The sequence below is a fragment of the Montipora capricornis genome, chromosome 14 (assembly GCF_036669925.1).
Source record: "Montipora capricornis isolate CH-2021 chromosome 14, ASM3666992v2, whole genome shotgun sequence".
Lineage (NCBI taxonomy): Eukaryota > Metazoa > Cnidaria > Anthozoa > Scleractinia > Acroporidae > Montipora > Montipora capricornis.
Window position 1 is genome coordinate 40,879,770 of NC_090896.1, and position 21,149 is coordinate 40,900,918.

Genomic DNA, 21,149 nt, shown 5'->3' on the forward strand with positions numbered 1-21,149 from the left:
GAGCATCCGACTAGATCACGGAGGGTCGTGGGTTCGAATCCCATCTGGGGCTCGGATTTCTCCGAGTTACCAGTGGGTCCTATCAATATTTCATTTCATATTTACATGTACATTTACATTTACGATTGGGATAACGGCTAACGCTAAGCTAACTGAACTTTCACCGCGAAGTTGTGATGGTGTCGAGGACTACTGTAATTAGGTCGGAGTCGTCATCGCCGGCTTAATCGTGGGTCGTGTTCTCTTCGTTGCCCAACTGTAAGTGGATGATATGGCCTCTTTAGCCTCGGATTTGAACAATTTCGTCCACTTGTTTGAGTCGTGCACTCTCTGGAAATGGCCTATTTTGCTGCAGTACGTTCATGATTTGGTATACAGGCTGGTCACGTATCATATAATGCAGCCCTTGTGTTTGAATTTAAACCTCGACTTGTCTTGGGGCTGGAAGTAGAATGGTGGGCTTTATTTGGGATCGTCTACTCTTGAACAGTGAGGGGGAGGAGGTTGTGTTGGGAGTTGTATCAGGGTTTCTCTTACTCTGCAGAGACTGTACACTGTCTTTATTTTTTTTTAATTAAATGAGTTTTCTTGATAAATAGAATCCGTCCTAACGAAGTCTGTTTGCAAGCCTAATACCATTATATCTTCGAGCGTTTATTCCATCATGTGAATCTTCATAAAAACGAAATATTTCTATGCAATTCCAGAATACAGTCAATCGAACGCGCCCTAAACACGCGCGTTATTTCATCGGCTCAGGGTACATCTTGAGGTAATAATTGAGAGGATTTTTATAGTAACACTTGAAAAGAATCGGATAGGAAGAAAGTCGAGAGCATATGGAACACTGCCTTATATAGCTTATGGAAAATCACTCAACTTAAAACCTTGTCGACTCAAAACTCTTCTCGGTTTTTTGTTTTCAAGATAGTAATTTACATCCCTAGGTAAGGGGCCCTTTGTACGTTTTTATCTTGTTTTTTTTTTTTTTTTTTCCGATATATATATATTTTAATTTAATGCAGGGGGATAATTTGTACACCAAAATTATGCAATAATAAATGTAGGTCACCGTCCTCATTTAAGAGTAAAACACCATCGAACCTGTCTATCTCGATTATTATAGATCGAAACAACAAAATTTTCCACGTTCTCGGAATGCGCGGGCTTATTCGAAAGGAGTTATGGGTCATTATTCAAAACTTGTCTCACGTTTTTTGAGAACTGTCCCAGCGTGTATGATCCACTTACACATTTGACCAATTTATAAATATTGACACACCACATGCGCAGGAATCACCTTAAATGCTGGGTTATAGGCGCTGTCATCAATAAGGATGACAGCTTTAGTTAGGAATTCGTCTTGGGGCATGTAGCCTTGTTTCAAGCATCTCAGCTGGTACCGGGAAAGAATTTAATTGCTTTTGGGTCTTGCTATTTTAACACCAATTTAAAACTTTATCTAGCTTTCACCCCTTTTGAGGTACATACGTACTTAATTGACTACTCCTCATAGGGAAGTTTCAGGGCCCATGTAATCCAAGCAACAAAATAACAGAACAGAACAGCAAAACTGTCAAGAATCCCAACTGGCCGGAGGCAAAGCATTTAGTTATTTACAAGTGCAGTTCAAAAGTTGAGGCAGGGACTACCAGGATAAAATGTAACGAGACGTACAGGAGAGCGGTTTTGTAACCTGGGATCTATGGATCTCAAGCCGGGCAAGCGTCCTAACTAGTAGGTAGTAGTAAGGGTAAGGAAGTTAAGACCAGGATATTAAAACAGCGTTGGTGGGGATATGTAAAGTTCATATTTCTGGTGAAAACTTGAAAGCAAATGATCAAATGCTGCTCTTCTAAATGACATCATATTTTTGTTGAAGATTTTAACGAATGCAGTTCATCTCCTTCACCCTGTCACGTCTACGCAAAATGCAAAAATACCGAAGGGTCTTATGTGTTTTCATGTAAGGCTGGATACACTGGGAATGGAAAAACCTGTAGTGGTAAGGGAGTCCAAATAGCTGTCAGGACCACTTTTGGCCACTTTCCAAAGACAAATCCTGTTCCTTGGTGTATATAAAAGGAAAATATAAACTTACAAGGAAACTACTGTACGTCATAGCACATTATACTTTAAGATGATTAACATTTGTAGAAAACGTAGTTTATGCTTGAATGATTAAATGATTGAAAAGCCAGCTGCTTAAGATTAGGGTCAAGGCGATTAAAGAGAGTTGCGGTACAATAAACAAATCGAAAGTGGACTCTCTCAGCTGCGCCTCGTGAGTCCACAACATTTTGATGACGAATATCGTTGTCGATAGGAGTACAGACAACGCTGAACCACGTTTGATTTTTTTTTAACCACAATACAGTCGAACCTTTCTAATACGGACACCAAGGGGACAGAGCAAAGTGTCCCTATTAGAGAGGTGTCCGGTGTCTAGAGGTCAAGAATATTACGTCACTTTAAAGGCTCCAATGATGGCATTAAGCGTTCTTTAAGTCAAACCTGACCCAAACAAGTCTTTGAGGTGCATTTAAATTGTTTAATGGACAGTACAAATCATTACCATACAAGCTGTACAATTCCAAAAACGTATGACAAACTATAATACAGTTTCGGAACAGTAACAAGTGTAGCGGACACCAACATACAGTAGAGTATTTAATGAAAGTTCTTTGTTATTGATTCATATTGTGTTAGAGAAGTCTGTAATGTTCTTCTGGACAGCATTCGCCAGTCGTTTTTTGACGAACAACGACTGAGCTTTTGAAATAATCTTGCATAACTCATCAGCCAAATTTCATTCACCTTATGCAGTAAAAAAAAAAATCAGAAACATGGTTAAGTTTTGAGGAAGCCTCACTATATGACTTCACTTTTAGCGGCTCTAGCGCTTGAAGATCATCCAGCTCCAAGATCTCTTCATCCTTACTGCCTGCACCTTCATTGTCACCATTGAGTCTGATGACAGACTTGATAGGAACCTTTCCTCTCAGTTTTCACCTAACTCTTGACAGACTGGAAGAAGACTTTCGTTTGCAATAGCTTCGTGTGCTGACACAGCAGTGTCACCACATGACTCGTTCAGTAACATCTCAACCTGAGAAACCTCATCTTCCAGGTCTGCAAATGGGTCCTCGTCATCAGGCGGTTCTACAGCTTCAACTGCATTTCTCCCTTTGTCTAGCACTCCAGCATTAGGGAAACACTTAATTATAGTGGATGGCTCTAAGGCTTCCCAGGCCTGGCCTATCCATCTGATGGCATGTAGTAGGTTTACAGACTTGCACACATCTCCAGCTGTTTCACAGTCATCAATTAGGCTGATCACGTGAGTCAACATCGGCTTTGCGTACTTTACCATGAAGGATTGGATGATCCCCAAATCTAAAGGCTGGAGCCTCGAGGTGTAATTCGGCGGAAAATACACAATTAATGTTCGGATATTTGCCTTTCATGTCGTATGGGTGACAAGGTGCATTATTGAGTAGCAAGGGGACACTTCGACTTCCACGCAGACACCTCCGATTCAGGAGGATATCGAATTCCATCCAAGTCTTTTTTTTTGATGAAAGGAAGTGCATGGAAGGTTCGAAAGATCTTTGATGCTTTTAAAACAACGGGGATTTGCTGACTTTCCGAATACTATCGGTTTCTCTTTACCCCCTGCGGTATTTACAAAGAACGCACATGTAATCCTCTCCTTGGATTGTTTGCCACCTCTGCACTGCTTTGCTGGTTCAGAAAGGGACTTTTTTGGTAACGCACGGTAGAATGTTCCTGTCGTGGGGGCTGTAACCTGCGAATATTACTGGTAACCGCTCTTCCCAAGACTGAACTGTTTCCTCGCGTACTTGATTCCCTTAATGTTGTATCGGATCTTGAATTTCTCTAGCCATCCATTTGAAGCTTTAAACGTTTGCTCCATGCCCATTTGAGCGGCTACTGCTCAGGCTTTCTGCTGCAAAATTGATCCCGAAAGAGGAAATTCAATGTTCTTACTTCTAGCCTTTCTGAACCACTCCAACATTGCCAAGTCGATGTCTTGAAATCTGCATGTTCTAGCTCTCTTGCTGGCCGCATTTCCACAAGCCGTGAATTTATCGAGCAGGTTTTGTTGATCGCAGGGATGGATTGGATCTGCGTTTTACCACATTGAAACTTATCTGCAATTGGTCACAGTGCTGTCGCTGGATTTTTGTTTTTCAATATATATTAGTTCTACCTTTCCTTGCGGCAAAGTCAATTCTTTACGTTTCGCCATTGCATACCATTCACGACACTGAAGTGAGGAAATTCATTCTGTAATCATGTTTCGTTGAAGAGCTAATTTCGATTCACGCTTTTAAATTTTGGGAACCAATCAGAAACCATCGGTACCACAACTACAATTAGCGGAACGGAAACAACAGAAGGATAGTTTTTGCATTTCAAGTATTAAACACCTCAGTGGCTTTCCTTCAGTTTTTCGGTCTGAAAACCATTCAACGAGATATGGCTAGCACTCCGGTCATTAAGCGTTCTATCATGGTTAATTAAGAGGGTTTCATGTCTGCAAGGGGTGGTGTACTCCTCACAACGGAGAAAGTCTACAACTTCAACCAGAACCTGAGAACCCGAAAGACACAAATGCAGTCAGCGTATTCAAGGATAGCCGAGTTGTAGGGCACAAGCCTTTGATGTTGATCAATACGAAAGAGGGCTTGGGACTTATAAGACATTTTCTTGTAAAGCCAGGGACCAATGGAGTTGTCAACGTATGTGGGAAGGCAGTTAATCGGGGCGGAGGATTAGCCATGGAGATCCCATGTGAATATATTTTCCCCGGACCGCACAAACTCAAAAAGCGTTTGGAAAAGTGCTTGGACCTTACAGAAAACTCAGCTGTCCGCAGGGGCACCCAACGAGAATGTAGTTCAAAACCACCTAGACATAGGATCGTTAAACGTATTTTAGTATTTAAACGGTAGATATAGGCATATTTTTATCCCCTAAAAATTTTTCATCTGTTCGGATTTCCTAGCTGAAAGTCTAGTGATCCGAAAATTATAGGGATCAAAACTTACCTTTTCGAAAATTTCAGCCAGAAACAAGTCTCCTGAAAATTCTAGGTGACCTTTTTAGGGTAAAAAATCCGTTAAAAATGGGCAATTAATACCATTTTTTAGATGTTCGAAAATCCTAGGACAGGCAGGCAAACAACAAATTTTACAACAAATGTTCCGAAAATTCTACATCTCAAATCGTCTTCCGAACAGATATTTTCCGAAAATTGACGTTGGGTGCCCCTGTGTCCGTAAAGACAGTCTTTCAAGTGAGGATTTCTAGAGGAAAGAGATAGAAAAAGGAAAGCAACAACTGGAGAATCTTCAAAGAATAAGAAATCTAGATGATAAATGGCAATGACATGTCGATATACAATTGTTCCTGATTGAAACAAATGATACTGTTATCGTATGAACAATGAGACAATTGATTACATTTTAATGTGTCCTTGGACAAACAGGAAATCGTGTTAAATAAGAACTGTCATCATTGGAGTGTTCGCAATACAGAGGTTAAGCCTGTATGAATTTTCTCTTTGGGGCCAAGAATTAGTGTCTGTCGTCCGTATTATAGAGGATCCGTATTATGGAGGTTATTTTTACAAAGAGTGTATTTGATTTCAAGGATTATACGAGCGGTGCGTGTATCTATTTTAAGTACGAGTTGTAAATAAAAGGAAGAATTACTTCGGCTCTACTGGGAAAAGAAAATATTGCGGAAATATTGTCACTTATATGCAGAAAATAATGAAAGAAACAGCATCTCCCTTTGTACCTATTTGATGATGTTGTATCTCTCTGACAGACCTCAACGAATGCAACTCATCTCCTACGCCCTGTCATGCCAAAGCCAAATGCAAAAATAATCAAGGATCTTATTTGTGCTCATGTGACGCTGGATACACAGGCGATGGAAAAACATGTACTGGTAAGATTGTCCTTGTTGATATGATACCTTAGTTCAGTCTCCATCTCCATCTTTATCCCCAAGTCAGAGTTCACCTATATTTTCATTAGTGAAATAATACTTCTTATCTAAAACAATTATTTTGCATCTCTATTCCTTCTACTCATATTTCAAACCTACTTGGTTAGTTCCAGGAACTATTTCGGTGTCTCAAACTCTGCACAATGAACCTACAATTGTAAAATTTCGTTACTTAAGCATTAGATTAGAGTCAAGGCAATTAAAGAGAATTGCACTACAATGAACAAATCGAAAGTGGACTCTCCTAGATGCGTCTTGTGAGTCCACAACATTTTGATGACGAATATCGTTGTGGATACGAGTACAGACAACGCTGAACCACGTTTGATTTATTTTTTTACCACAATATTTGGTTTCAAGGATTATACCTGCAGCGCGGGTATCTATTTTAAGTACGAGTTGTAGATGAAAGAAACAATTACTTCGGCTCTACTGGAAAAAAAATATTGTCACTTATATGCAGAAAATAATGAAAGAAAAAGGATCTCCCCTTGTACCTATTTGATGATGTTGTATCTCTCTGACAGACCTCAACGAATGCAACTCATCTCCTACGCCCTGTCATGCCAAAGCCAAATGCAAAAATAATCAAGGATCTTATTTGTGCTCATGTGACGCTGGATACACAGGCGATGGAAAAGCATGTACTGGTAAGATTATCCTTGATGATATGATACCTTAGTTCAGTCTCCATCTCCATCATTATCTCCACGTCAGAGTTCACCTATATTTTCATTAGTAAAATAATACTTTTTATCTAAAACAATTATTTTGCATTTCTATTCCTTCTACTCATATTTCAAACCTACTTGGTTAGTTCCAGGAACTATTTCGGTGTCTGAAACTCTGCACAATGAACCTAAAATTGTAACATTTCGTTACTTAAGCATTAGATTAAAGTCAAGGCAATTAAAGAGAATTGCACTACTATAAACAAATCGAAAGTGGACTCTCTTAGCTGCGTCTTGTGAGTCCACAACATTTTGATGACGAATATCGTTGTGGATAAGAGTACAGACAACGCTGAACCACGTTGGTTTGTTTTTTTACCACAATATTTGGTTTCAAGGATTATACGAGCAGCTCGTGTATCTATTTTAAGTACGAGTTGCATATAAAAGAAAGAATTACTTCGGCTCCACTGGAAAAAGAAAATATTGTCACTTATATGCAGAAAATAATGAAAGAAACAGCATCTCCCTTTGTACCTATTTGATGATGTTGTATCTCTCTGACAGACCTCAACGAATGCAACTCATCTCCTACGCCCTGTCATTCCAAAGCCAAATGCACAAATAATCAAGGATCTTATTTGTGCTCATGTGACGCTGGATACACAGGCGATGGAAGAACATGTACTGGTAAGATTATCCTCGTTGATATGATACCTTAGTTCAGTCTCCATCTGCATGTTCATCCCCACGTCAGAGTTCACCTATATTTTCATTAGTGAAATAATACTTCTTATCTAAAACAATTATTTTGCATCTTTATTCCTTCTGCTTATATTTCAAACCTACTTGGTTAGTTCCAGGAACTATTTCGGTGTCTCAAACTCTGCACAATGAACGTACAATTGTAAAATTTCGTTACTTAAGCATTATATTAGAGTCAAGGCAATTAAAGAGAATTGTACTACAATAAACAAATCGAAAGTGGACTCTCTCAGCTGCGTCTTGTGAGTCCACAACATTTTGATGACGAATATCCTTGTGGATGAGAGTACAGACAACGCTGAACCACGTTTGATTTTTTTTTTATCACAATATTTGGTTTCAAGGATTATACGAGCAGCGCGGGTATCTATTTTAAGTACGAGTTGTAGATGAAAGAAACAATTACTTCGGCTCTACTGGAAAAAAAAAAATATTGTCACTTATATGCAGAAAATAATGAAAGAAAAAGCATCTCCCTTTGTACCTATTTGATGATGTTGTATCTGTCTGACAGACCTCAACGAATGCAACTCATCTCCTACGCCCTGTCATGCCAAAGCCAAATGCAAAAATAATCAAGGATCTTATTTGTGCTCATGTGACGCTGGATACACAGGCGATGGAAAAACATGTACTGGTAAGATTATCCTTGATGATATGATACCTTAGTTCAGTCTCCATCTCCATCATTATCTCCACGTCAGAGTTCACCTATATTTTCATTAGTGAAATAATACTTCTTATCTAAAACAATTATTTTGCATTTCTATTCCTTCTACTCATATTTCAAACCTACTTGGTTAGTTCCAGGAACTATTTCGGTGTCTCAAACTCTGCACAATGAACCTACAATTGTAAAATTTCGTTACTTAAGCATTAGATTAGAGTCAAGGCAATTAAAGAGAATTGCACTACAATAAACAAATCAAAAGTGGACTCTCCTAGATGCGTCTTGTGCGTCCACAACATTTTGATGACGAATATCGTTGTGGATACGAGTACAGACAACGGTGAACCACGTTTGATTTGTCTTTTTATATGCAGAAAATAATGAAGGAAAAAGTATCTCCCTTTGTACCTATTTGATGATGTTGTATCTCTCTGACAGACCTCAACGAATGCAACTCATCTCCTACGCCCTGTCATGCCAAAGCCAAATGCAAAAATAATCAAGGATCTTATTTGTGCTCATGTGACGCTGGATACACAGGCGATGGAAAAACATGTACTGGTAAGGTTATCCTTGTTGATATGATACCTTAGTTCAGTCTTTATCTCCATCTTTATCCCCACGTCAGAGTTCATCTATATTTTCTTTTTCATCTCCATCATCATCATCTTCATCTGTTCATTCAACTCAATACGGCATTCGTTGTCTCCGTAACACTTGTCCCAAACTTTGGAATTCCTTATCCATTGATCTTTAGGAAATCAAGCAGTTTTCCAGTTTTCGTCAATATATCAAAAATTCTTTGATTGATGTGGTTATAATACTATTATTGATTCATAATGTTTTAAGATAATTTTATCCTTGACTGCTATTTAATTAATGAAGTAATATTTATTATCTAAAACAATTATTTTGCATCTCTATTCCTTCTACTCATATTTCTGAACCTACATTGTAAAATTTCTTTACTTAAGCACTAATTTTTCTTAATTATTATTTCTTTTACCCTTCGAGCAGAGTCTCTTTCGATCTTCCTAGATAAGTCGGGAACAAGAGGAAAGTAGTCTCTGCTCGCCGCCTTCACACTGTTTGATTTGCCGCTCATCCAAAGAATTGGATGAGTCAGTCCAGTTTCGACTTGTCAAACCTGTTTTTTTAATTTTTGCGCATGATCAATCGCCACGCGTCATCAATATTTAGAAAATTTACAACAGCGTGTTAATTTTAACTGTTAGATTTTCCATGAGCTTTTCCTATGTATCGGTTACAGAAACTAGTCTGACAGAAACCTATAAATATTTCAGTAAAAAAAATGAAATGGCATTTTAAGAGTATGGACTATCATGAGTTTCCAGTGAAATATTCCTTGATTGTCGTGTGTTTGCCAGAGTTGATGGAAAATATCCCGACTGTTTGTTTTCGTTTTGTGGTTTTGTGGCTAAAGGTCACGCGTGGCTGACACCGAATGCATTTAAATTTTTAACGCATGCTCAATACGAAATGTGCAGGCGGCTAGCAGAGTCTACTTTCCTCTTCCCGACTTTTCTAGGAAGATCGAAAGAGACTCTGCTCGCAGGGTATATTTCTGTGCGAGTTTTAATAAAACTGACTTGACTTGACATCTCGAGCCCCGTCTTCATTTTCATCTACATTTACATCTTAATCCTCTCTCCAATGTGTATTAGAATTCCTTCTTCTCCCATTTCCGTCGTCCTTATCTAGATGTTTATGACTTTTATCTTGGCCATATTTCCGTCTTGATCTGCATCGCCATCCTCCTCGTCTTTTTAATTTCATTTATCTTCCCTTAACCTCATCCAAAATTCCGTTTTTTTCCTGCAATCCCCTTAACGGTCTCTTTCCCTACCACTTTCTCTTCTTTTAAGTTTTCCAGGTTCTATGTAAACCAAAAGTACCTATTCCTTTCAATTTTGCTTTCCTTATCCTGTTGGACTAAAGCAAAACTCAGGGGGCGGGTTGGAGATCGTGTACATTCGCGGTTGACGTTGTTTCTTAATGTTGCCGATGTTCATAAATGCACTGCTTCTTCACCTGTGTGTCATGTAAATGATGCATGCAATGACACTTCGGTGCACGCGCAACCCGGATACGCTAGGACGGACAAATCTGCAGACGTAATACTGCAGACGTAATAGCCCAATTTCTATATATTAATATTTAGTCGAAAACAAAAGGCATTATCTCGAGGCTCTGGGGAATAAACTCATACAAATCCTTCTTTTTATTCCCCAGAGGCTAGAGATGATGCCTTTTCAAGTTGACTGAAGTTTAATTTCTACACTCAATCATAACGACATTACCATCTACTTAGAAAGCTGAGTGCTCTCTGAGAGAGCCAAGGTGTGAAGAAAAACCCACGGATATCAAGAGGAGATCTAAATGTCATTTTGTTATGTGAACACCTGGTGAAACGCCTCTCTATACACGCCTTCTATGAGTAAGGATGAGGAAATGTTCATCCTTTGAGACTAGCATAAAACTAATTGGTAGTGAAACTATGATGTCAGAGATGGTTTCTTATTAAAATTGAAAAGCAGTTTTCCTAAACGTTATGGTATTGATGTTGTATTTTGGTTTTAGATTTCAACGAATGCAATGCACCAATCTCGCCCTGCCACGTCAAAGCCACCTGCAAGAATAACGATGGATCTTATGTGTGTTTGTGTATGGCTGGATACACTGGAAACGGAAAAACCTGTACTGGTAATAACACCTTTGTCACTTTCGGTCATGTGATTGAAAGCTAGACTCTTTGAGAGGCTACCCAATTGGCTTGGGATTGGCTCCTGGACTAGCAGCTAATTTTTTTTTTCTTTTTTTTTTTTCTTTGCTTCTTGTCTTTTCCCGTCTGTCCCACCCTCCTCCCTCAATGTCACACCTTAGAGGGATTTTCTTTCTTCTCATTCAATCAAACAACCGGGGACTGGATCAAGAGTAAGGCTGATAATACAGACTACATTTAATGGATTCTTAATATTGTTTCATTTTTGTTGTAGATGTTGATGAATGCGCTGCGTCCTCTCGTGTCTGTCCCATAAAAGCCTCATGCACCAATACACCTGGCTCTTACCGATGCACTTGCCTTCCGGGATACTCTGGTAACGGGAAAAATTAAACATAATCATTTGCAAGTTAAATATGAGGCGTCTCTGCAAAGTTATTACAGTGCGACGCGCCTTACCGCGGCCACCTGACAAAATTTTTAAAGATTGTACGCCAATGAGGATGTGTGAATTTGGTTGACAGTCACACCTCCTCGCAAAGTTCGCACAGTTGTAAGTTGAACACCGTTGCATGGGTTGCTGGGTTGACGTATTTATACGTAATTGTCAAATGTGGAAGTTTATTGGGTGGCCACGGTAAGGCGCGTTGCACTGTAAGGACATTTGTCAAGAAGTTACCAGAATTTTAACTGCAATTTTACTTCGTGCATTTAAAACGACTTATGCAATGTCTGTGCACAAGTTTGTTTTAAGTGTAATACCTGTGAGCATCGTTTCATTCTTGTAAACCGTATGATGATTTTAGCAAAAAAAATGGCCATATTCTAGACTACCGGGACAATTACCGGCACATAAATTGCGTGTTTTGATATACTTCTATGGAAAAGCTTGCTAAGACTTGCATCACAGACTTTATTCCCGAAGTCAAGTTACTCATTGACAAAACTCGCGCATTCTTCACTGAATATGTTAAACTGTTACTATGTATCACGTTTTATTGCCTGTAATATTCAAGAGATTTTCTGAAAACCCCTCTAGAAATCAAATGCTCCAAAAACGAATAAATGCCGATTATATCTCGGAAGAAAAAATGTTACGTCACTCGTAATATATGGGCACAGTTTGATGGGGAGGGGGGGGGGGGGGGTCGCTTCTTGCCCTTCCTGTTTTTCGACATAGTGCAAGTAAAGCGCGGAAAGTAACCACCATTAATTGTGTCTTTGAAAGAATAAACTTCGCTTTGGGAGAGTTTTTAACCCACATTACAAACAAGTCTAAAACGCGAGAAATGGAAGAATGATAAAGGATATTTAAGTAACTTATGATTATTTTTATAAAAAGTCACCAACTCTGATATAATCATAGGGAACTCTCCTTGGGAAGCTTCAGTGTATGCCAATAGGCAACGCCCAATCGTACTTTCTGTTTAATTAACCTTGTACTTTCAGGTTCCTCTCCAACTGCTTAAATTGCATAGTTCACTGTGTTAATAAGTTTGAATAACTTATAACTTGCTTAATTCAGTATTGCTTTGTCCTTTTTATGCAGCATTTAAGGCTGTCTTCACAAATCTTGGAGCAACTGGAAGACTGGGTCCAAGTTCGCTGGGTGGCTACTACAGTGGTCAGGATCACGATGGCCAGGTTACACTGGTCAGCGGTATACAACATTGGGTTGTTCCTTACACTTGTGACTACAAAATAGAAGCAGTTGGAGCTGCAGGGGGGTACGATCGATACAGTAATAGTCGTCAGTACCGAGGAAGAGGTGCCAGAATGATAGGAATCTTTAGGTTGGTGAAAGGAGAAACAATCAAAATACTTGTTGGTCAAGAAGGCGGCATTAACAGAGCACGTTCCTCTGCCGGGGGTGGTGGTGGAACATTTGTGGTAAGAGGAAGCAACACTCCTTTGATTATAGCTGGAGGAGGAGGAGGCGGTGAAACAGTGAAATCAAGGCATACTGGATGTGACGCATCTACATCTACATCGGGGAGAGCTGGGTACAGGTCATGGTCAGGAGGAAGTGGTGGACACGGTGCGACAACTGCTGACAACAGTAATTCAGGTAACATTACTATGCTTTCTTTCAGTTTGTGAGTTAGCCATGTAAGATTATTCCAAATCCGCAACAAAACTTTGTTTCGATCGTGTCTTCGGTAAAAGAAAAAAAATCTGATCTTGTGTTTGTCTTCCCTCTCAGATGATTTTAGTGATTATTATTTTTACGTAAATGGGATGTTGACAAGTTGAACCGCAATAATACCAAAGGAAGGCTGTTGAAGTGATTTTCTTTTTCTCACCTTTTCACACACCTTTTCAAGTTTTCCAAGCTGATTATCATTTCTGAGAGAATAAAATTAGCATGTCATCCAAAAGACCTGAATTGAAAGTCGATGATGGAAGAACCACTGGCATATATTGGTTGTCTTCACCTCTATTAAAGCCTTGTTTATGTTTAGGTGTCCTGATTACAAGAAGTTAACGTGATCCAATCGAAAACCAGTACCTGGTCAGTGGTCAACAAAAAAAACAAAAACAGTTGACCTCGATGAGCTCTAAACTTGAGCCCGCGGTATGGCCAAGTGATAACGGTCAGCTGATACCTTGTTTTGATAGGTGTCAATTGACCATACCATGGATGTCTAATATCAAAGATGTACGCTGTAAACGGCCGCCATGTTGGGCGTATTGATTATTATTATTATTGTTATTATTATTATTATTATAATTGTTATTATTATAATTATTATTATCATTATCATTATCATTATCATTATCATTATTATTATTACTATTATTATTATTATTATCATTATCAATATCATTATTATTATTATTACTATTATTATTATTATTATTATTATTATTATTATTATTATTAACGAACGAAATGTATGAAATGAATCATGTAATGAACTGCGCATATGAATCAAGTTAAGCTATGACATTATTAACCTGCGATCAGGCGTACTTTTCTTTAGACACTGCGTAAAAGGTACGCCTGATACAATTCTTAGCGAGTTGTCTGCCGGTAGTCCAGAATCCAGACTTTACTCTGATTGGCCGAAAAACAATAGAGCTCTTGGAGCCTCTCTCCGATTGCCTGCAGAGTTGCAAAAAAATCGGTAAACTGATGAAAACTGATGAAATTATGGCCGCCTATATGGATTTGAACAGGAATGATGTTTAGGCTCCGTTAACACCTGTTGTTGTTGCATAATCTGGTTTCATTCGTTTCCTCTAATAAATGTCTGGGAGTAGTCCTTTTAGATGAAAGGGTGACTTTTTAGACTCATACTGAACATGTTTGTAAAAAGGCATGCGCTGGTGTAGGACCTTTTAAAATTAAATCCTTCGTCCCGCTTAGCACCCTTGTAACTTTAATACATACTCTACTAACTATGCTTATGATAAATCACTTATACAACCTTCGATTACTGTTGGCCTTTGTGGGATACTTGCGGTAAACAATTGAAAGATTCAAAACCAAGCAGGAAGGGTTATTACGGGTTCTTCATATGATATTAGTTTTGTTGATGTGTTGAGTAATTTGAAATAGAAAACCCTTGAAACTGGACGCTGCCACATGAAGGCGTCACCTATGTGCAAAATCCTCAAAGACCAATCTGCTCCCAACCTGAGACTCCTTTATAAACCTCAATGAAATTAACATTAATTGTAATCTCAGGAATCTTGAGACTGACCTAACACTTCCAAGGACAAAGACAAATTTCTTAAAATGCAGCTTTAAGTACATGTATAGTAGTGCAATGCTCTGAATAATCTTCCTCATGAGGAAAAAGCCGCTCACTCACTTTCGTATTTTAAACGTTATCTTGCCTCTCTGCCTTTTGCTGGATCACGCTGACTACCTGTGTTGTTATCACTTGTCTGATGACCTATTTTTTTATTCTTGTGACTTGTTAAGGTATACAGTAAGTCTTTACATACGCCCCACTTGGAAACCAGCGGTAACGTTGTTCAATGTGGCGAGCGTAGCTAAATAAAGCTCTACTACTACTACTACTACTACTACTACCACTACCACTACCACTACCACTACCACTACCACTACCACTACCACTACCACTACCACTACCACTACCACTACCACTACCACTACCACTACCACTACCACTACCACTACCACTACCACTACCACTACCACTACCACTACCACTACCACTACCACTACCACTACCACTACCACTACTATTCAAGTTCAACAAAGCGATTTTAGGGTCAGAGTTTGAGAACCTTGGCGGTACACACCTATAAATTTCTCTTGCATGGTGTTTGCAGAATCTATCGATAGCTCTTTTATCACACTTGATCGACAAAATCGAATTCAAAGGAGACTTAGTTCTTAGAACAGACGAAGATCATTCGAGGGATCTTTTTTTTGCGAATTAAGTCTGAGGACGCGGTAATTAGAAGGAGGGACATGTTAATCACTTCTCAAAAACTTGACCCTTATGTTTAGATTCACGCACGTAGCGAAAATTTCAATCAGAAAAGCCAGCCAGATAAATTAAAAGTATTACATAACTTCAAGAACAAAGCAGTTTTCCCGTATCTTTACACCGCTGTAACATTTTCATGGCTAGACTGCAGAATACCCGGCCACTTAATTTGCAATGAATAGTGTCCGTTTTTTTTTTTGCCTCGTGCTTCAAAGGATGCCGCTAGAGAATGTTTCGAAAAATGGTACTGAACGTTCTGTACTCAAAAAAAGTATATGGGAATGTGCCGTATCATATATTTGACAGAAAAACGGGTTGTTCCGGTTGAAAAACAAATGAAACGGTCTATTTTCTCTGGCAACTGTAATTGTGGACAAATGGTACAGTAATTTCCGGGCATTCCGGTCAAAGCGAGGAAAAGGAAATACCTCAAAAGTTACTACCTTTTTTTCCGAAAACATTCCACAGGGATGAACTGTTCCATTTGAATTCTCTCCGGAATTACCAAAAATTCCATTGAAATGGAAAGCAAGAAAGCATTATAGTGCATATGGGAACACGTGATGGAAATAATTAAGCTTCTGCATAAAGTACAAAATTAATCGTCATAGGGTATACAGTTTACAGTGATCAAACACCTCTGAGGTGACAACAGTAAATAAACAAGCCTTTGCACAAACAATTACCAACAATTTTGATCAACAACTAAAACTAAAATTACATGCACAGTAATCTCTTTCACGACATTTTCCGTTTGACTGATAATCTTTACACCCTCTCTCTTCAGTTTAGAACAACAGCAAAAATCTTACTAATTAAAAAGTCAAGCCAGCCATAGTTAATAGAGGGAAATGGTTTTGCGAAACACTACAAATTTCTTTGTTGTAGGTTTTTGTTCTCTTTTTTGGCCCTGACCGTGCATTTAAAACACAATAGTTGTTTAGTCCGTACTGAGGAACTAACCAACAGAAACGTGTTGATTACGTAATTCATGCACATTGTATAAGCGCAAAACAAAAGATTCTGCACGGTCGTGGACTTTCCAACCTAAATCTTGGCATCTTTGTTTGCTCCTTTGATGCTTGCCGAGCCTCCAAACCATTCCCCTCTATTAGCTATAAGCCAGCTAAAGATTAGTAAAGGCTCGTTATCAAGGCTAAAAGGCTTAAAACTGGAGATTTAGCGACTTTGAACAAGTTCTTTTACCTTTTGAAGTCAATTTGTAATAGCATGACGCCCTTTTTGAGCAAACTCGAAAGTTAATGAAAAAAATATAAACAATGACGTCAGTAAAGATTCCCCTATAAACCAGGGCCCGGTTGTTTGAAAACCGATTAACTTAATCCAGGATTAGCGTAAACTTTTGTTTCACTTTCTTTTGCTTACTTTTGTTTTTCAAGATTGACTTCTTCTTATGCAATTTTTTTGCCGAATTTCCGTGTTGAACAGCATTTGGGAGTAGAGAAATAAACACCCTGCGAGCAGAGCCTCCTTTTGTCTTTTTCTTTACTGAGGAGGATAAAAGTAGGCTCTGCCCGAATCGCGTCAACTCTTTGAAGCCACCGCAGCCCGAACTTCTGGACTAGTCAATCTTGTTTTCTCTCGTCAAACCGGTTTTTCCAGTGCGAGCGTCGGTTTAGTGACAAAATCGATGGTTATAATTGAGCCCGCTGTACCATGAAAAACCAAGAGGGTGGCGAGAATGAGACCCAGTTTGTAAGAACGCGATGCAAACTAAAGTAATTAGTCAAAAGGCCCTGTAAAGCCGGATAAAGGTAATGGGGTTGTTGTTTTAGATCGTGCTGATTACGACCAAGGCATCCTGAAAATCATCAGTGACACTTCCAAATTTCGACCCATCAAGGAAGATCCTACCCTCTTGAGAGAAGGCAGGTTACAACGACTTCTCCGAAAATTAAAGAAAAACGGTCACCTTGACAGTGATGTGTATAACAGCATTTATCCCAGAGGTTCACAGCCAGCAAGAATTTATGGCTTACCAAAGATGCACAAGGAACGTGGACACAACTCCATCCCGCCATTCCGCCCCATTGTGTCATCTATTGGAACTTACAACTACAACCTGGCCAAATACCTGTGTAATTTGCTAACACCGCATATTCCTACTGAACCTTCCTCCTATGACACTTTTAACTTTGTCCAGGATATTCATTGTTTATCTATGAATGGCAAATTCATTGTTTCTTTTTACATAGTGAGTCTCTTTACTAACATACCTCTTGAAGAATGTATTGACCTGGCGGTCAAGTACATTTCTGATGGCGATCCTGATATTAATTTAAGGTAATTCCCTTGAAATTGTTCTACTATCAAACTTTTTTGGAAACTTGGCATAATTAACATTCATGATATGAACATTAAAAAAATTCAATAAAAAAATGAGGTCACCGTGCTTGTTTACGTGTCAGCAGGCTCTTAAAATGGGGTATTTTTACTGTTTTCGAGTTAAAAATTCGAATCACCTTCTTACAAATTTAAGTCTTGGCTACTTCAAAGACACAAAATTTATTTTGAAATAAAGGTTCTTTTATTTACATAAGCAGTAATGCTTCATTTACGCCGACTTTGATACCCTGGTTGTGGGAATAGTGCACTTTTTGGGACAGTTCCGTGGTTAGCTTGAAGTCCTCGCCTTGGGTAAAATACACCCAGTACAAAACTGTTTTCCAAAAAAAATTCATGTTCAACTATCAAACTTTTTTTCTTCTTCAAATATGTTCTTTATTAGACTGTTCTTAGCAAATACCTGAAAAAAAAAATCGGGGGTCACCGTGCTCGTTTGAGAGAAAAGAAGCATTTATTTCGCTATCGGGTTTAGTTTGAGCGAAATCTGTTACGTTTTGTATGCGCACGTGCTCATGTGCGCGCGCTAATGCTGCGAAAATCGTGCCCAGTAGGGATGCGCAATGCAATACTAAGGAATTACCTTAAGCAACACCGAACTTAAGAGCCTTTTTTCCGTAGCTACCGCTCAGACCCACTTTTTATTTAAGGGTTCTTTCTACGACCAGATAGATGGTGTAGCAATGGGCTCCCCCCTCGCTCCTGTTCTTTCTAATTTATTTATGGGTCATCATGAAAAATTATGGTTAGAAAATTTCCAGGACTCTGAGATATTGTTTTACCGACGTTATGTTGATGATACATTTTGTTTATTTCATTCGGAGAATCAAGCGCTATTATTTTTCAACTACATTAACGCCAGGCACCCTAACATCAGATTCACTGTGGAAAAGGAAACAGATCATAAGATACCTTTCTTAGATGTTTTGATCAACAATGGCATTCATTTTCCTGTCACAAGTGTTTACCGTAAGAAAACCTTTACGGGCCTAATTTACATAAGCTTAGTAGTTTGTTTTAGGCCTCCTCGCCACCAATGTAATTCAATAATTTTTCTTTCCATCCTCTCTTTTTTCATTGTTCATATTTGTATTTTAATTTCTTTTTTCTGTGGCAAATAAAAAATAAATGTAAAAATTAAAAAAAATTAAGTATTTTTCGTTTTGCGTGTAAATCACAAATAAAAAATGTGAACATTTTAAATAGAGTTTTCCATTTTCTACATTCAAGTTTTACTGAAAAGTAGAATTGAAGGAAGTGATAACTGATTCTGAAAGCCAACCGTTGTAAATTAGTGTTTTATCTCTCGCTCTATTTATAAATTCTTTCAGCTTTACGGTGTTCTTCATTGAAAGTTTCTCTTCTTCTTCTTCCTCAGCTTCTCTCGAGGCTGTCTTTGCTTAAATTTCTCAAATTTTGTTGCCTCTTCTTTCGTGCTCTTTACGGCTCTTTAAATCTTTATCCCGCTTCTCTTCGCTAAGATGATTTTCCGCCAGAAAAACGCGGTTTGCCAAATGCAATGCTGCCACGCGATTTCCCGCTAAGCAAAATTGCCCGAACACTCCGGTCCCCATTTGCTGTCCTGCCTCCCCACCTCCACCCCGACAGTCCGTACGCACGAGTGCACGCTGACGTCATAAGCAACATTTCTCACATGGATAGATTTCCCAAAAAATCTTACCCATGGTGCTCCGCAATCGTGGCCGGTTGATTCTGGAATCGCACGTTTTAGTTTTCTTACAGTGTTAATCGACCTCAAGCGTTTTGATAAACCAATCTCACATTTAATAAAAGCAATTTTAAATTTAGTTACATTAATTTATAGTGGGAACGGGCACTAACAAAAAGAGGTGTAATATTTTTGCGTTTATCGCTGTTCTAGCGTGCTTAATCGACAAAACTTCGTCAAGTCAGATTTTAGACATTTTAACAATTCCTGTTTCTTACTATTCATTTGGTCACTTATATCTGCGATTACATAATCCAGATCAAGGACATCTCAATAAAGCAATGACATTAAACCGCGCAACAGCCGTGTTATTCATTACCTTATTCAAGAGAGAGAGGAAAAAAAACAACAACAACAACAACAATCCCTTGTAGTGTATACTGATGAAGTGATTTGTTCTCTCCCCGCTAGCATCAATTGCCTTATGCTAAAGCTGCTCCGTTTGTAAACGGACACTCATCTATCTGGGGCCCTAGACATCTTAAATTCTGTGTACAACTATACTTAAAATTGGGGGCAGCTTTAGTGTCCACATTATTACCCTGTGGTCACATTCGCGCTAGAACCTTGCTCGCTTGGCCAATATTTGGTTAACTAGCACATTCCTAGGTGGTGACAGGTGTGTCCGAGCAGGGCGGCACGGCGTTGTTTCCTCGTTTAATAAAGAGGCAGAGTAGCTTAGAACTTCACAGGATCCGCAGTTCAGCTCAAGAGCACTCTACAGTGCAGTGCTCTTGAACTGTGCTTGGTAAACAAATCACGAAGGCTGACCAATAAGGAAGAGGGTTGTAATTTACTTCATTTCCCTTTGTTTTCAGGTGGTGGTGGGGGTGGCTTCTACTCCAGCGGAAGAAGTTCAAAGCAGTTTGGAGGTAGCATGGGAAATGGCGGCGAAGGTGGCAAGGGGTTTCTTCAAGGAGGAGTGGGTGGACGAGCACGGCTCAACAATGCTATTGGAGGATTTGGAGGAGGTGGTGGTGCCTATGGAAATGGAGGTGGTGCGGGAGGTGGTGGAGGTTATTCTGGGGGAAGTAGCGGAGACAATGAGCACGATTCATGTGGGGGAGGAGGTGGATCTTACAACGCTGGAAAAAATCAGCAAAATGAATGCTGTTACAATACAGCTGGACATGGTCGGGTGACCATAACTTTAACGTAACTCATCAGGTTAAATTGAAGAGTTCTTTTCAATGATCATTTGAGACTTGACGTGCAGTTGCCTCCTGATTTCATTATTAGTTTGTGCTCACAAAGTAAGCGACTTTGTTTAGTGTTGAGTAGCCTTTGCCTAGAGCTATGTAATGGGAACATCTCGCAAGGTTGTAGTTATTGAGAGGACTGTTTTCTTTTGTGACCGTGCTAGACTCATACCGTATCCCTGCTTACTCTGGACACGAACCTGACACTGATTGGAATCCCGTGTTATATCCGCAACGTCCTCTCGCAATCTGTGGACAGCATTTAATTTCATATCGAGCCAACGATTCTGACCTCCTATTGTATTTTAGCATTTTAATGGAGAGCTTTGCGTCCTCAATAAATATTTTCCTGCTTTAAGAGCTCTGATAAGCGCTTTCCTAAAAAATTAACTTCGTTCAAGGGAGGAGTAACGTTTCTTTAATGCGGTAGCAGCCAAAAAAGTAATAAACTTCATCACTAAGTGCCGCCGAAGTATTTCTCTTGCTATAAACCAAGGAAA

General features: G+C 39.1%; 1 protein-coding gene across 1 annotated transcript in view; it reads left to right on the top strand.

Annotated features, from left to right (window-relative positions):
- Positions 1-20,791, top strand: part of LOC138032799 (uncharacterized) — a 31,328-nt gene extending 10,537 nt beyond the window's left edge. Inside the window, exons 6-7 of the mRNA XM_068880528.1 lie at positions 12,441-12,959; positions 20,269-20,791. Coding sequence (XP_068736629.1) covers positions 12,441-12,959; positions 20,269-20,609 — 860 coding nt within the window. The 3' untranslated portion in view covers positions 20,610-20,791. The remainder of the gene's footprint in view (positions 1-12,440; positions 12,960-20,268) is intronic.
- The last annotated feature ends 358 nt before the right edge of the window (positions 20,792-21,149 follow it).